Source organism: Macadamia integrifolia, chromosome 6, assembly GCF_013358625.1.
Source record: "Macadamia integrifolia cultivar HAES 741 chromosome 6, SCU_Mint_v3, whole genome shotgun sequence".
NCBI lineage: Eukaryota > Viridiplantae > Streptophyta > Magnoliopsida > Proteales > Proteaceae > Macadamia > Macadamia integrifolia.
The window spans coordinates 19,458,704-19,475,975 of NC_056562.1; the positions used below are offsets into that span (position 1 = coordinate 19,458,704).

At 38.5% G+C, this 17,272-nt stretch overlaps 1 protein-coding gene across 1 annotated transcript; it reads left to right on the forward strand.

The window, feature by feature from the left end:
• Positions 1-676: 676 nt before the first annotated feature.
• LOC122081431 (hydroquinone glucosyltransferase-like) lies at positions 677-2,712 on the forward strand. Its single transcript, XM_042648571.1, has one exon. The coding sequence runs from the start codon at positions 780-782 to the stop codon at positions 2,208-2,210; it is 1,431 nt and encodes a 476-aa protein (XP_042504505.1). The 5' UTR covers positions 677-779; the 3' UTR covers positions 2,211-2,712.
• The last annotated feature ends 14,560 nt before the right edge of the window (positions 2,713-17,272 follow it).

Consider the following 17,272-nt stretch of genomic DNA (forward strand, 5'->3'; position numbering starts at 1 on the left):
ACGGTAAAAATGGGGAAAAATAAAAAACGAACGATACGTGTTTTAAACGTTTATATTTAAATAATACGGTGTCAAAAAAAGGGCAATATATAGACATAAATTGGCATAAAAATTCTCTAAATACCTAGATAATAATAAAAAAAAATAGCCCCGTTTTAAACGTTTCTATTTTAAAACATTTATATTTTTTAAAATCCGTTTTTTTACTATCAAAAAAACGGGACGGCGTTTAAAACGGCAAAAAAACTTCAAATAGTCCCGTTCCCTTTTTTACTGAATTTCTGTGAAAAATTCGGCAAACGGCGTTTAAAACGGCAAAAAAATGGGACGTCGTTTTAAACGCGAATAAACTAACTAGGGATGCAACCACATTTCTTTTGGTGAAAGATGGATGCAAACACTTTAGTGTGGGACAGAGCACATTAGCCATTAAACTTAATGGCATCTTAAATAAGAATATTCCATAATTTCACCACATTTCTCTTCTCCTTTCCATTGTTCCCTTTTCATGGCTTCATTCTTTTAGGTTAAAGATAAACTGTCTAAGTCACAACCAAAAAAGGAGAAAGTTGAAGCATCATACGTTAGTGCTGACATCACAGATTCAGATGAGATTATGGAGGGAGAACTCCACTTTAACCTCAAACCAATGAAATTCACAAACAAGTGATGGCTCCAACCACAATTCAAAAAGCTCTCTCCCCCACTGTCTATATTAACCAATTTTCCCTTTGCTTCTCCTTACAATTCCAGATCCAATCCTCTTAGTTGCAACCACCATGGGAGAACCACAAGAAGAAGCTACCCATATTGTCATTCTACCCTCACCAGGGATGGGTCACCTCATCCCACTAGCCGAGTTTGCAAAGAGACTCATTCTCTATCACCACTTCTCAATTACCTTCACCATCCCTTGTGATGGTCCTCTACCGAAAGCCCAGAAAGAAGCCCTTGATGCACTTCCCAAAGGAATAAATTCTGTGTTACTCCCACCGGTTAATCTAGATGACCTCTCTGCGGACACACTTCCCGAGGTTCTCATTTGTCGCACCATGACTCGCTGTCTTCCTTCACTTAGGGAGGTACTTAAGAGCCTAATTATCACTTCTCATCTCTCTGCTTTAATTGTTGATCAATTTGGCGTTGATGCGTTCACAGTGGCCAAGGAATTCAAGGTTTTGTCATACCTTTTCTTTCCTTCTACAGCTATGTCTTTGTGGTTATTCTTATATGTGCCAAAGCTAGATGAGATGTACTCTTGTGAGTATAGAGACCTACCTGAACCGGTGAAATTGCCCGGATGCGTACCTGTTCATGGAAGTGAATTGTTCGACCCGGTTCAGGATCGAAAGAATGAAGCATATTCATGCATTCTTAACCTTTGTAGAGGTATTGTATCGGCTGATGGGGTGTTATTGAATAGCTTCATGGATTTGGAACCGGGTGCAATCAAAGCTTTTATGGAAGGTGGAGAGTTGTGTACACTGCAGATTTATCCTGTCGGACCGCTTATAAGGACCGGTTCAGCGGATGTGGGTGATGCAAATGAATGCCTCAAGTGGTTGGATGATCAACCAGATGGGTCAGTTCTGTTTGTTTCATTTGGGAGTGGAGGAGTTTTGTCACCAGAGCAGTTGAATGAATTGGCCTTAGGATTGGAGCAAAGTGAACAAAGATTTCTATGGGTTATTAGAAGCCCAACTAGTAAATCTGTTAATGCCAACTTCTTTGATGCCCAGAGCATAGAGGATCCATTTTCACACTTACCACAAGGGTTCTTGGAGAGGACCAAAGGAAGAGGCCTTGTGGTGCCCTCATGGGCTCCTCAGATCCAAGTGCTAAATCATGGCTCGACTGGAGGGTTCCTGACTCATTGTGGGTGGAACTCAACTTTGGAGAGTATTGTCAATGGTGTGCCCTTGATTGCTTGGCCACTCTATGCAGAGCAAAAGATGAATGCAGTGATGCTAGTGGAGGACATGAAGGTGGCACTGAGGCCTAAAGAGAGAGAAGATGGAATTATAGGGAGAGAAGAGATTGGGAAGGTGTTGAGGAGCCTACTGGAAGGAGAAGAAGGGCAGAGCGTAAGAAGCAGGATGAAGGAGCTCAAGGACGCAGCAGCCAGGGTGTTAAGTGAAGAAGGGTCTTCAACACAGTCACTCTCTGAGGTGGCACAGATATGGAGGACCCATAAGCCATATAGAATTTGAGACCCATACCCATTAGCCATATAGTACTTGGGGCCATTTTTGTCTTCACCATGGTGAAAAGAGAATCTCTTTAACCATGGGATCTGATGTTCCGGATTGGGAAAAGCATTTTAGACTTCATCCAATAAAGGGGTGACTGTAACAAAGAGGCTCATTTCCTGGCTAAGGGTGGCCGTGTTCTAGGTATTTCAAAAGTTTGGTGGTTACAGCCACCTCGTGGACTCTACTTTCCTAGGGTAGAAGATTTTTGTGAATAAATTTAATATTATGTTAAAAAAAGAAAAAACCATAATCCAATCATGACCTTACATCACCATTGATAACATGGGTCCCATAGGGAAAATTTAGTAGAAGATTTTTTTTTTTTTGTTTGGCTGGAAACATTCTGTAGTAGAAGTACATTGACACCATTGTAAAAAGAGTACTGGAAATGTTTTGTGACACTAGAATTTGTTTAGCTTCAGTTCAAAGGTAAGAAATAGATCCCCCTTGCTTGTATTCATTTCTAGGAGCATAAGGGATAGGATGTCATTATAATTTGATCCATCAAAGTGGGTCCATAATGCCCAAGTTCCACCAAAAGAGATGGGGTGTCAATCTGGGACCAGAACTGGCAATCAGAATTGATTGATTGACAATTGGAATTGATTATTAATTTATGAATTTAAATTGGACCAAATTGATTAATCGGACCAGAGATGATCATGTAACAATTAAGGGTGTCAATTTTTAGGACCAAAACCAGGAAATGACCCAGCCATTGAGTTATTTATCTAGGATAGGTTGGTTCTAAGTTGAGTTTCCCAATGGTTCCAGAACCAAAAGACCAATTAGAAACTGCCTGGAACCACACCTGGACCAATTTCAAACTTAAAAATTAAAATGCGTATAATCATGACTGAGTTTTCCTTCAAACAGTCAAGGAAGAATCCCTAGCTTGATGGAGGCCTTCAGTCTGTGTTGAGAGGATCGCGCAACGCAAGGGAGGAGGGGGAGGGGGCATAACTGACTTTCTTCAATAGGTGGTCAGCCATAATGACCGTATGATGGTGGCTGACCCTTCACTGTACGATGAACGAAGTAAAGTGAAGGAAAACTTCCCCCTATAATCATATATATAATGAAAGTTGGGTAATGAGGAGGTAGGCAATGGCTTCATATCACGAGTAAAGGTTTGTAATGGAAGAGGAGAGAAAAGTCTGTCATGGACTCATGGTGCCATCTACAAACTTGTGATGGCAATTGGTTTTTGTTTTTGTTTTTGTTTTTTTTGTTTTTTTAAATCATAATCAGTTGAGGAATCTCTCTCTCCAATATTTTCCGTAAGGTTCATCACTCCATTCTAAAGTTGATAAATTCCTATAGAGTTTTAGGCTGCATTTGGTAATGTTTCTATTCCAGAAATAACGTTTCGTACAAAAAACGAAAATTTCAGTTTTTGTGTCAAAACGCTGTTTTTAAAAGAAAAAAAAGAGTGTTTGGTGAATTTGTTTCTGGAACAGTTTCAAAACACAAGTCTTCTCTCCTCTCTGTGTGCGAAATTGTGAAAAATAAAGAACTAAGGTGGAAGACAAGTTTATCGGGAACGATTTCCCTTAAATCCCCCAAATAGTACCTTTTTTTTTTTTATTTCTTTTATTTGGAACGAAACTGGGAAGACGGAACAACTATTAGTCATTCCGTCAATTCTAGCTTCTACTGTTCTTTTTCACTTTTTGTTAAAAAAAAAAAAAGAAACTCGTCTATGATACACCAAACGTTTTATTCCGTTTTTTTGTTCCAATAGAACTAAAAAAACTCAAAAAACTTTCCAATAGAACATTACCAAATGCAACCTTAGACTTTTGTTCCTTTCCAAAGTACTCTCATGATACCCCCTCTTGAATGCATTTAAAGTACTCATGGCATGGATGTAGGGATACGCAGTCCATATTTTCCATTAATGAACAGTTTTAGATCTCAACTTTGAAACTCTTAGATAAACGACCAAATGTGATGGAGTACCTAAAAGGAATCTGAGGAGTGAGGACAACTCCTTCTCTTTATTATTATTATTGTTATTATATTTTATTTTTTAAAGTAGAGGGAGGAAATAGATAACAGCTAAGAGTGTTGAACTCGAGAAATCCCGATGAACATAAGCTTTTTGCACACTAAAACTCATCAACTATACTAGTCAATTGTTGTTTAATGCTAACGAGGTTCAATGACGCCTTTACAGTCTCACGGCATTGTGCGGGTAGTTTATATGTGTGCCTAGGTTTTTCACTCATTATATATTAATTCACTCAGGCCATTCATATTCATTTTATAATGGGTCATTGAATCCATGAGCTACATATTTTATAGATTTTTATCTAATTTCATTGTAGATTATTTATGATTCCAATAAGTGGCTACAAAATATTTAATTTGGGCTTAATTGACAGGTGTTTTAGTCTTCAAACTGAATAAGAACTAGAATTAATTAAGTCATAACCGAACAATCTCGTGATTAATTGGTCATGGTTCTAAGTTTGGAATTAAGGGGCGCACTTGATCCAACGATAAGGTATAAATATTGCAATCTGGTGATCAACTGGTCGAAACAGCCTCTCGATATTCTTGGGGTAAAGTTATGCAGTTTTCGTCCCCAGACCTCGAGAGCCTCGTGTACCGAATGCACCTTTTGGTTCTATGTTTCAAACTAATTAATTATTGGGACAGTTCTAGGCGTGGCTCTAAAAAGATGCAACCGTTTAGCACCTGTCCCCGTTAACCAGAACCATCCCAATTGACAGCCCCTAAGAAAAGCTTTAAACCTAATCCAAAATGGGTTTAGATCTTGTCCCTACTGATCAATTGGGAAGCAAATGAGACCAGTAAACCACCTATTCTCAATATTGAATCAAATAATATTGGATCAGATCGTAGATTTTAAGGTTAGTCGAGACAGGTAATTAGGTTGGTTGTATGGGTTTGGGTTTTGCCAATTAAACTTTAGAGTCGATTTGGGCTTGGCTAACTTGGAAATGGGAAAAGCTAGCCTGAAGCCTAGCACTTTGGTTCATGCCTGAGCTTGAATTTCAAATGGACCGGCCTATTCTTTCCCTATAAAATATATCATAGCCAGTACGTTTTTCGCCACATGAATAATGTGATTCACCATTTGGAATTCTAGATGGATAGACTACTTGTAACATTTAGGGCCACCTCAATAAAATAACCCATTATGCATGTATGACATTTTTCCCTTGCCTAACTTCGAAATCTTGTCTCGTTTTTGTGTTTTGATGGTTTCAGAACCACCGAAATATTGAAATCTCGACAAGATCTCAGCGAGTTGGTGGATTTTTTTTTTTTGACTCGGTTGACTATTTCGATGGTCAAACAACCATATTATGACCTGAAACTTGGTGGGTAGCTTGTTTTAAGGTTAAGAAACATGCTTATAACTTATATTTGTAAAAATATTAGAACATGATAATGTTTTAGAGTTGCAACTTTGTTTCGTAGCAACCGTCGAATTGTTTAGGAGATTTTACCTGCTTCATTGCTAGAACAAGATACAATTGGATAGTAAAACAATTAAAATGCATCCAAGCCATGATCAAAACATATTTCAATATTAATTAACTAATAGAGTACTAGAATAATATACTATGCAACTACCTAATCCCAAGTCCTAACTAAAGTCATCCATTGAACATCTTACTCTTATATCTTAAAGTCCCAAATGGTAATATCCCAAGTTCCAAGCATATTAGTTATACAACACCATAATGACTATCCACTGGAAATAACTATGACGGCTTAGCAGATTTCACACCTAGTACGACGGAGTCGACATGCATTTTCCTCTGATTGCACCACAAATGCATGCCACATCATATTCTGAGAGAAGAATCGAACATAGTCCACTACAACTGCCAAAAACCGAGTCATCTACATACTGAAGGTAACCTATCCGAGGATATGTGTCAGCACCATAATATAAAGAAGAAGAAGAACCTACCATTGAGCTACTGTCAAGTGATGCTTCTGGTAACATGTACAGTTGGGCTGGGTAGGAGAATAAGTTGTCCACAAAGCCACCACCATGTGACTAGGTCTGGGAGCCATAGTCAATACTAAGAATGGATGAATAGAAGTCTGCTCAATCCCAGTGAATTGACCATAAGGTCCATAATACTCTGATCAGGTGCTCTTTCCAGTAAATGATGGGGCACGTCAATGCTCATTCCATCTACTCTCACCAAGAGGATGACTATCCCCTCTACTCAAACTCATTCCACTAATAGAAGTAGATAGACTATTAATGTCCATAAAATCTCGCTGCCCATCTCCACTGAATCGGCGACCTCTAGTGTAGCTTGAACTCCTCCCTCCACCTGATTGACGTACACCATGCTTAACATCTTGTGTGGCATACTCAAACTGACTCTCCCCAGTGAATCAATCAGCACTTCGTGTTTTCATGCAATCTCTCTACTGTTATGACTCCCATCACGTCTCCCACCTCCTCTCCCTCTTCTCCTGCCTTTCTCGTTGCTTGCTCTGTTAGCCATTTTATGTCACCCTATTGTTGAAGCATAGAAAAAAGAATGTCATTATTAACTTATAAATATATGGTAGTTGCTTATATTTTTTTTTCTTACATAAAATTATTTTTAATCAATTTTAAAAAATATTTTAATAACATAATACAAAAAAATCAAATATGGCATAACATAACAAGCATCATGTACACTTCAAACACTTTAATATTAGTCTTATTTTTAATTTAGTTTTAAAATAAAAACATAATATTTTTTCCTATTTTTATTTTTTTAATTATTAATCTATTTTTCATATTTTTTTAAAATTAAAATAAATATTTGCTAGCTGAAAAAAACATTTCGCTCGATAGAGTTGTAGATCAGCCAATGGTGAGTAACATATATATAATTGAGTTAGATCAAAACTATATTATCCATAAGAAGATACAATTTATGTTGATGAAAAATACATTTTTAAACTAGAAAAATAAAAAAATATTTATGAACCAAACAAAAATTTCAACTCCGTGAGGTTATAGATCAACCTTTAGTTTCTAAGAAATAAAAAATCTAGCACTATCCAACATGTATTTATGTTACTATTTAAAAAAAAAAATAGTTTTGGAGAAAGTGGTTTACCTTTCCAAAGTTTGAAATGTGTAGATCTTCTACTTGGAGTGCTCTTCAAGGCAATAGATGTAATGTTGTGGTTAATTAGCGGGCAATAGAATGATTTTGTATTCAAATGCAAGGAGGAGCCTAAATTTCACCAAGACAGACGAGTTGGGGTCGAAATTTTGACTCCCCCAATCGAAATGTAGCATTTATAGGCTAGTGTCATTTCGATATCTCGCCGAAACAATACCGAAATTTTGATCAAGATATCGAATTATCGACGAAGATGATGTCTTTTTTGTATTTAGCAGGATATCTTGACTTGGTAAAAAAAACCCCAAAATTATAGACATCTCACCGTGAGATTTTGGACCATGCTTTTAGGCATCAAGCCGAATCCTCTCCAATGCCTCAACTTGCACAATGTAATGCGCATTGGACAATTAGGCGGACGTAGGGGTGGGGCACTAGGTGCGTTGGAGAGGGTCCGAAACTGCCTTTTAGACTGTTTCAAAAGCAATTTCGAAAAGATTTGACATTTTGCAAATATAAAATCAATATAAGTTTAAAAAAAAATACATAAATCAAAACCAAACTAGTCTGAAATTCAACACATGACTTAGGTGATAATGTGGAAATATTCTATCAATTTTTTTTTTTCAGTGAGAAATTTTTTTATTAATTAAAACTCGAAACGGAGAAACTCTATCTAGAAAAGCAATATACAAAACAAGGGGTGGTTGGAACCACAAAAAACAATACAGGGAGAACCTGGTGACTCCTTCAGCTAACAAATGAAACTCTGTAAGGCAGTGCTGTGGAATACGAACAAAAGTTATGAAAGCAAAACTATCACAAAGCACCATAATATCATCTACAACAGATTTCGAAGCCCACTCCATAGTAGAAGTTAAGCATGGCCATAATAACTGGCAAGTAATTCAAAAATGGATCCAACGACTCTGTTCAATTCTTAATCGCTCAACTCTTGTCTAATTCTCTCTATGCACGTTACATATATACATTTCAAAATCAAACGGTTATCGATCCTCAAAAAGCACCACACCAAAAGAAAGCTGCAACCTCAGGAGAAACAAAGGAACCGATCCATAGAATCCCATAAAAGAACACCATAACTGCCCTTGGCATGAGAAGATGACCGAGCGCCATCATTAAAGCCATGGAGCAACCTAGAGGCATCAATGCTAGTGATCTTTGAGTAGGGGAATAAAAGTCCCCAGAAAGGACAACATAAGTTTCCTCTACAAACATATGAAAAGTAGAAATAATACAGAATAAGTCTAGGTCAATACATTTATCATAAAAATCAAACCATTGGATCGATTGACGATAGAAGATCAATGCACAAAAAGGTAGATCAGGCAAATGAGGGGCTACCATGTGGCACCCTTAAGGTACAGTAGAGATAGACATGTACTGGGGGCCATTTTGGCCTATAAATAGATCTCTCCCCACACCCAAACTTCCTAGATTTATGGTTTCAAATAAAGATTCAGGGTTTCTAAACGAGCCCCCACACCTGAACTTCCAATTGAGAGTGTGTGTCTCCATGGATATCCATAGCAATCATTGGATTTGGAGGGTGGAATATTGCTTAGTGAGCTTGCCGCAATCCTTTGTTTGTCATTGGTCGTGCGAATCAATGCGTGGTTCAAACCGATCAATTTCGCTGCGAGGAAAACTACATCAAGATAATCTCCAATCCTCTAGTTTGCTTTCCCATTTAACAGTAAGGATAGCCATGTATTGAGAGGCCATTTTGGCCTATAAATAGGTCCCTCCCAATTTGTGGGGAGGATTGTCTTTGGGAAGAGAAAGAGAGACCCTGCATCAAAACTTACTAGCTTTATGGTTTTAAATAAAGATTCAGGGTTTCCAATTGAAGGCTCTGTAATCTTACCATCTGTGCTAACTAGTACATTCCCTATTTTATGTGTTCAAATGTTAAGTTTCATTATTTATTCATTTATTTATTTATTTTTTTGGGAGTGGGTAAGGAGACATATCTATAAAACCGAAAACTAATAAATAGTTTATAAACCAAAGCAAATCCAAACAAACATGTGAGAAAAATTATCTTGCTAGGAAAAATTTCTATCAAAACTAGAAGCAAATCATGCAACTAATTTATCCCTCATAGGAAGAAAACTAATAATAATATTAAAAAAAAAGAAGATGAAATAACAAGCAATCGATCTGCAAATATAATTTTAGGTTTCCAATTCACTAAATCTTTGTACGGATTAGTGCATTATACCAAGATCAGCTCATTTGATAAAGAGGGTTGTGACCAAAACTTGGAGAGCTTCCTATACTCCCCCCCCCCCCCCCCTCTTTTTTTTTTTTTTTTTTTTTTTTGTGTGTGTGCGTGGATAGTTTACTATACCTTTTACTATTTCATGCTAGGGCATTACTCCTAAATTTTCTATTAAGGATGTCTTTCCTGATGACCTTAAAATCGAACACATGATAGATGTGACGGGATTCAAATATTATGAATCAATAAATCTCAAGATTTTCACTCATATGTCAAGTTTCAATCTAAACGAATATTTTTCAACTAGCAAAGTACAATGTAAAATTACATGAATATAAAAAAAAATTACCCAACATTGCTCAGTCTTATCAGGATATATGAACATATATATGAGAATAAAACTAATACTTGGTTTCAGCTAAACTTAGCAGATGAGTGATGAAGACCAATGTTGCTGATTTTGTTGGGAGTATGCCTAAACTCCTGTAATTGTTTTGATAATAACATACAAACAATAGCTTTAACCTTGTGTGCTAAGTGGTGGTTAGTACAAGAAGACAGCTTAAGCTATGTATATTTGGAGTATCAAGTCAAGACATTAAGATCAAGAGTGAAAGCTTCAAGACCAGATGGAGACTTGGATGATGAAGTGCAAGAGTGGAAGCAAGTATCAAGTGATGATGAAGACCCCAGGATAGTCAAGTACACTATTTGTAAAATGTGAACTCTATATGTATATGTGCTTACACACCATGCATTGCATATCATCATACTAGAATGACCTTAGAACATCCCTTGACCAAGCATGGAAGTCCATAGATGGTGTAGAACACATTTAGAAATATATGGTCTAGTGATATTCTGTGAAAAACACAATAACCAAACTCAAGGGAAATTTAGGCAACCTTAGATTTAGTATTAGGAGATAAACCGTAATGAAAGTTATAGGAAATCGAGTCATGTTTCCAACACAACTTGAATCGGGTCAATCCGAATTCAGACCATAAAGTTATGGTTGAATTATTGGAAACTAGTCAATGTGACAATTATTTGTCAAACTTCGGATGGAACCGTAGGCGATCGACCGGCTGGAAGGCCCGGTTGATCAAAACTGTCTGAGGCCTTAAAAGATCGATCGGGTAGAAGTCCCGGTTGACTGCCACATGTCTGGAACACCTAAATAGCTAGTTTTGAACTCCAATGGCTCTTTCTGGTTGATCGGCTACCAATGGCGGTCGACCGGTGGGCTCATACTATGACTGTTAGAGCCTGATTTGCTGCCTAAAATGTTCTCCTAATCTCACCTACAAATACCTAAGATGCTTTTAATTAAATAGCAATCAAGTCTGAGCATTTAGTGCATTATTGTGATCATAAAGAAAAGCTCAAGTCTTCATCAAAGTCCTCCATACTCTTACTGTGCAAGTTAAAGCTACAGAGAAGACTTATAAGGTGCATCATTTCATTTCATATTCATCATTTACACCAAACCAGAGGTAACCCTCTTATTGCACTATCTATTTTACTATTTTACATTAAGTTCTAGACTATACTTAGGATTTGTATAAGGATCTCTTATCTTTAAAAGAGTAAGGTGTCTCTCTACTTTAAAAGAAATTGTAATAGGTGCCTCTTTATTTGCAAAGGAGATTTGTAAGGATTCTTTAATCCGTAAAAATATTGTAAAAATTTCTTCCTTACCTACTGTATTGAAAGGAAAAGCTAGTAGAATATCTCACAAGAGGATCTTGTAGGGAATGGACTAGACTTAGATTGAGTTGAACCACTATAATTCTCTTTGTTGTGTAATTGTGCTTATTCTATCTTATTCCGAATTTCTTATTTACAATCACGCTTGGGACATTATTTCGAAAAGAATTAAAATTCCACTAGTATAACCTATTCACCCCTTATCTAGGTTATTTCAATTAGTATCAGAGAGGGAGCTCAATTTATATAGGACTAATTTAGTCTTAAAAGTGAGTCAAATACCATGGCCACATCCCAAGGACCACTAGAGGGCATGAATGCCTCAAGACCCCCTTACTTTAATGGAGAGAACTTTTTTTTTAGAAGTACAGGTTTAAGAACTTCGTCTATGGACATAACATCTTCGTATGGAGGACCATAGAAAATGGACCATACACCATCACCAAAGTTGCAGATAGAAAGACGGTATCAAAAGAAGAGGAGTGGATAGCAGATGATAGTCTTCATCGAATACAATTTCATGGCTATCACCTTCCTTCAGTGTTCCCTTAACAAAAAAGAGTTCAACCATGTTATAGCATGTGGCACAGCCAAGGAAAGTTGAGATATGCTCCTAGTCACACATGAAGGTACGAAAGATGTAAAAGAAAGAAAGGTAGATCAACTCGTTTCAGATTACGAATCATTTTTTATGAAAGAAAACAAATCCATTATTGAAATGTTTACTCGTTTTACTGATACTGTCACACCCCAATTCTAGTAGACCCAACTTACCATTAGAAATACCGGCGGTGTGAGTAAGACACGTACCTATCTTACAAACCTACCATGATCTCTGATAGTAGTACCTTAACATTTTTACAATCTCACAACACAAACCAACATAAGCAGTGAAATCAGAGTATAGTAGCGGAATCATAAATAAAATGGAAAAACGTCTAATGATAATATAATATTAATAACCGAGATATTCTGTTACATTCATCAATGACATATAATATAATCTTAAAAATATACAATCCATAGTTATACCAAAAAGTATCAAAGTATGACGTACAATCTCACAGTGCGGCGTAAGCACAATCTTGATTGTGCTCTCCCACTTCTGGCATCCACCAGTTGCTCACACCATACTCTGACCCAAAAGATACTGGGTCACCCGCCATTGGTACCATGGTACTTGCATCATCATCAAAAAAGGGGTGTATGTGTGGGGTGAGCTTTCCAACTCACTCAATGAGAGGTGGGGTCAAGCACATCCAAGAAAGATAATAGCAATAATAATTTATGATGTATAATTGTAGAAATTAAACACAGAGTTCATGATCCTCGTGATGCAGTTTATTTATTTATTATCCACCTAACAATACAAACTAAGTCTGGTAAATGCTACTACGATGCATTAGGTTGTATCGTTCGTTTTGGAACCGCCATTAACTATGCAAGGATACAAATAACTATGAATAGAAACCTGTTGGTCCCCGTATGCATCAATAGGTCACCCAGAAAACCACCCCCTCCTAGCAGACGTGGCACCGATATATCATCGGCCACGCCATACAAGTTCCTGCCTCCGGCAACAATTGCATCGTATCGAGGGTGTGGCATTCTGGAAAGGCACATCGAACATACCACAATGGGTTATCCAACACCTTAACCCTTGTTGGCAAGGGTTCGTAGCATAGTGAGAGATATCTAACCACATATATTCTATATGCCTTTATAGTGATACAGTTAGTATGAATTACACGATACCGCTAAGACCTCGGCCACAAAGTGTAATCCATCTCCAAATACAGTCTTGGGTACACGATACTAGTGAGACCTTGGCCACAAAGTGAAACCCATGACCGTTTACCTAATCTAGCATACATATCATAGTTGAATATGGACCACGCGACATCGATACCAATCATCGGCCATGAAGCGCATCCATTTCTAAATGCAGTCTCGAGGTACACTATACCAGCGAGACCTTGGCCACAGTGTAATCCGTGACTATAACTAACTCTAATGCACATAATCAATGCATGAATACAACATACATACGGCAATCACGGTACCACTACCACCTTGGCCACGTCGAATTCTGCCTCACACATACAGCCAAACGTACGGTGATCACAGTACTGGTACCACGTCGGCCACATCGGATCCCGTCATACATCTCCGTTTAGTTTATATCATGATTGTAAAATGAAAAATGTAACATATTATCATCGTATTTGAGTAATTACAATTAAACATATAATTCTAAGCACATGAGCAATTTAATAATAATAAATATTTCAAAAATAAATACAGTCCTTCTCTCACCTAGTTTACGATCAGGTGTGTTCGGGTCCAAGTACGACCACCGATCGATCAAATCAATTCTGGCTTCAGGGGCACGTGCGCATCATTGTCCTAGACATAAAGGGAATTGTATATCAGTATGCATCGAAAACATTAGGAGGGACCCACATAGGTCACCCCCAAAGGGTACAGACACTGTCTCCAAGTGACAGTATTATCATTGGAAACACCCACTGAAAATAGGGCATTTTCACCAAAAATATCAGTTCTGTTTTTTATGGAGAAGACAGAGAGCACTTAAGTCTCATTTGTCCACCAGAAACAACCCATTGAAAATAGCTACAGTGTTTCCTGTGTCATATTTTCGGTGGTAATACAAAAAGGTTCAACTCGAATTAGGGCTTTTCAGCTCGGGCCCAATCGCCAGAATTTGTTCCATGGAGTTTGTAGGGGATGTTCCTAGCGACATTCAAAGCCTAGAAAATCCCAATTCCATCTAGTCGTTTGGGAGATACGTCGATAGAACGATCAAAACCCTAAGTGGCCATTTGGTGTTTCTTATTGCCGAAGATCACCGAGCTTGGTTTGAGCTTGGCAACGGCATCGGGGAGGTGCAAGCCCAATTCCTAGACCCCACTAGAGTTTGTACACTAAAATCCCATCCAACCCTAGCTCTACTTAGGTTAAAATGATGGGAGAGAGTTGTATGGGAGGTTATACTTACCTCCGGCAATGATTCCGGCAACAAGGCGGTAGCCAGTACCAAGGTAGGCCTCCAACATTCTTTTTCCTTCCTGTCCTCTTTCTCTCCTCTCCTACGTTGAGCACAAGGAAAATGAGGAAATGAATCCTCATTTCCTAATTTACAACTTAAGTGGACCTTGGAGTCTGTTTGGGTTAGACCCCTTTTGGACCAATCGGGTTAAATGAATTTTGGGGCACGAGGACCCTACCATTTAGGTTCGTAACGTACTCACGTCACAAGAAAGGTGTGGAGGATGATTTGGGATCATTCAAAACCATTTATGATGTGAGTGGCAGGAACTACCGGCATCGGAACCCTGACAGTACCTTGTTAACCCATCGAAAACAACCACCAGATCCAGGCCCAGGCTACTTTCAGTGGCATATTTCCAAGCTATCTTGACAGCTTGCTATCCCATGGCTGGTCTTGCACGGGTGGTTACCCTCAGACATGCTTAAGGCCCTTCAACAATTTTGATGCATGCCAGAATTCAAGTGTGGGGAGTCGAGTCACTTACCGTCTGGAATCAGAAGGAATGAATCCCCTCCAGTTAGATAAGCACATAATGCACGAACATATGGGGTCATCTCTACCCCTTCGACAATGCGTAGCCACGAGCCAAAAATCGATCTTACTTCTGATCTCCGAACTAAGGCCTATCACAACTGTTCAAATTAGACCGGATTAGGGCATGGGTATAACATTCCCCCCACCTTACAAGAATTTTATCCTTGAAATTGAACATACCTCGCAATTCAAACAATCCAGGATACTACTTCAATGTCTCATCTTCCCGCTCCCAGGATGCTTCCTGTTCGGGGTGGTTCATCCATTTCACCTTGACAAAGGAAACGATGCAGTTGCAAAGAACATGCTCTTTCTGGTCAATAATCTTCTCCGAAAACTCCACGTAGGCAAAATCCTTATCCAACTCACAGGGTGTGTAAGTCAAGACGTGAATGGGTTTGGGAATGTACTTCCTCAATATAGAAACATGGAAGAAATCATGTGTACCTTCCAACTCTGGCGGTAAAGCTATCCAGTAAGCTACCAGTTCGATCCTCTCTAGTACATCATACGGTCCTATAAACCTTTGACTAAGCTTTCCCTTCTTGCTAAATCGCATCACCCCTTTAACTGGGGAGAGCTGCAAGAACACCTTGTCTCCAACACCAAACTCTAGATGTTTTCTCCTAACATCCGCATAGCTTTTCTACCTGGACTGAGATGTCTTGATCCTTTCTCTGATCACATTTACCTTCTCACTAGTAGCTTGTATCAAGTTTGGACCCAAAATATGTCGCTCACCAACCTCATTCCAATAGAGTGAAGTTTGGCACTTTCTGCCATACTGTGCCTCGAATGGGGACATTTTGATGGTGGCCTGATAACTGTTGTTGTAGGATAACTCAATAAGGGAAATGTGCTCATCCCAACTATAACTCATAGCCAAGGCACATGCTCAGAGTAGGTCCACCAATGTCTAAATAGTCCTTTCTAACTAACCATCGGTTTGAGGGTGAAAGGCAGTGCTGAAATCCAACTGTGTGCCCATTGCCTTTTGCATGTGTCCAGAACTTGAAAGTGAACTTGGGATCTCGATCAGAGATGATACTAACTAGCTCACTATGTAATTTGATGAAGTTATCGACATATAACTTGGCCAACTTATCTATAGAAAATGTGATCTTGATTGGGATAAAGTGAGTTACCTTGGTCAAGTGGTCCACAACTATCCAAATGGCATCCATACCTTTCTGTGTACAGGGTAGGCCTGTGATGAAGTTCATAGTAATATTCTCCCATTTTCACTCTAGAATAAGTAGGGACTATAATAACCTATGGGGCCTCTATCTCTCAGCCTTGACTTACTGGCATGTGAGGCATCTAAACACATGCGTGGCCACATCATTCTTCATTCCTTTCCACCAGTAGGAGCCTTTGAGGTCCTTGTACATTTTAGTGCTGCTAGGGTGAATGGAGTATGGAGAGTTATGTACCTCTCTCAAAACTGTGTCTCTCAAATCATCATCACTAGACACACACAACCTCCCTTTGAACTTGAGAATTCCGCTTTTAGTTACAGAGAAATCTAGGTCCTTTTGGGTTCCTTCCTGGCATTTTGCTATCAGCTTCTGCAACTCTGCATCAGTAACCTAAGCTACAGTGATCATATCCACCAGACTAGGTTGTGCCACCAATGCTGATACTGACAAAGTGACACCCTCTACTAATAGTTCTAAGTCTAGTTTTATGGCCTCCTCTAGGAGATACTCATTAGTGATCAGTGATGCAAGAGTCAGTGACTGATATTTTCGACTAAGTGCATCAACTACCACATTGGCCTTTTCTGGGTGATAATGGATAGTACAATCATAATCCTTCATCAGCTTTAACCAACACCTCTGTCTCATGTTGAGCTCTTTTTGGGTGAAGAAGCACTTGAGGCTCTTATGGTCACTGAAGATCTCACTCTTCTCACCATACAGGTAGTGTCTTCAGATTTTTAGTGTAAAAATCACAGCTGCCAATTCCAAATCATGGGTGAGGTAGTTCTTCTCATAATCGTTCAACTGACGGGATGCATAAGCAATGACTTTCCCGTGCTCAAGGATTAAAGTATCAGTATCGGTCGCCGTATCGGTCGGTCAAAATTAAGATACGTATCGGAGGGTATCGTATCGTATCGGAGATACACTAAGATACGCTAAAGATACACACATAAATGGATAGGAAACATTTTTTTTAAACACTTTTGCATAAAGAATTTGTTAAAAAAAGCTATTGATAACATGTATTATGCATAAACACTAAATTGAGGGTATCGTACTAAGAATTCAAGGTTTGTAGTTGTCCCATAAATGTAAATCCTTGTTTTCAACCTTGATTTTCACTTTAGTTA

Bases quoted from the DNA above. Each gene is read 5' to 3' on its own strand.
- LOC122081431 (XM_042648571.1), top strand. From the start codon at position 780: ATGGGAGAACCACAAGAAGAAGCTACCCATATTGTCATTCTACCCTCA.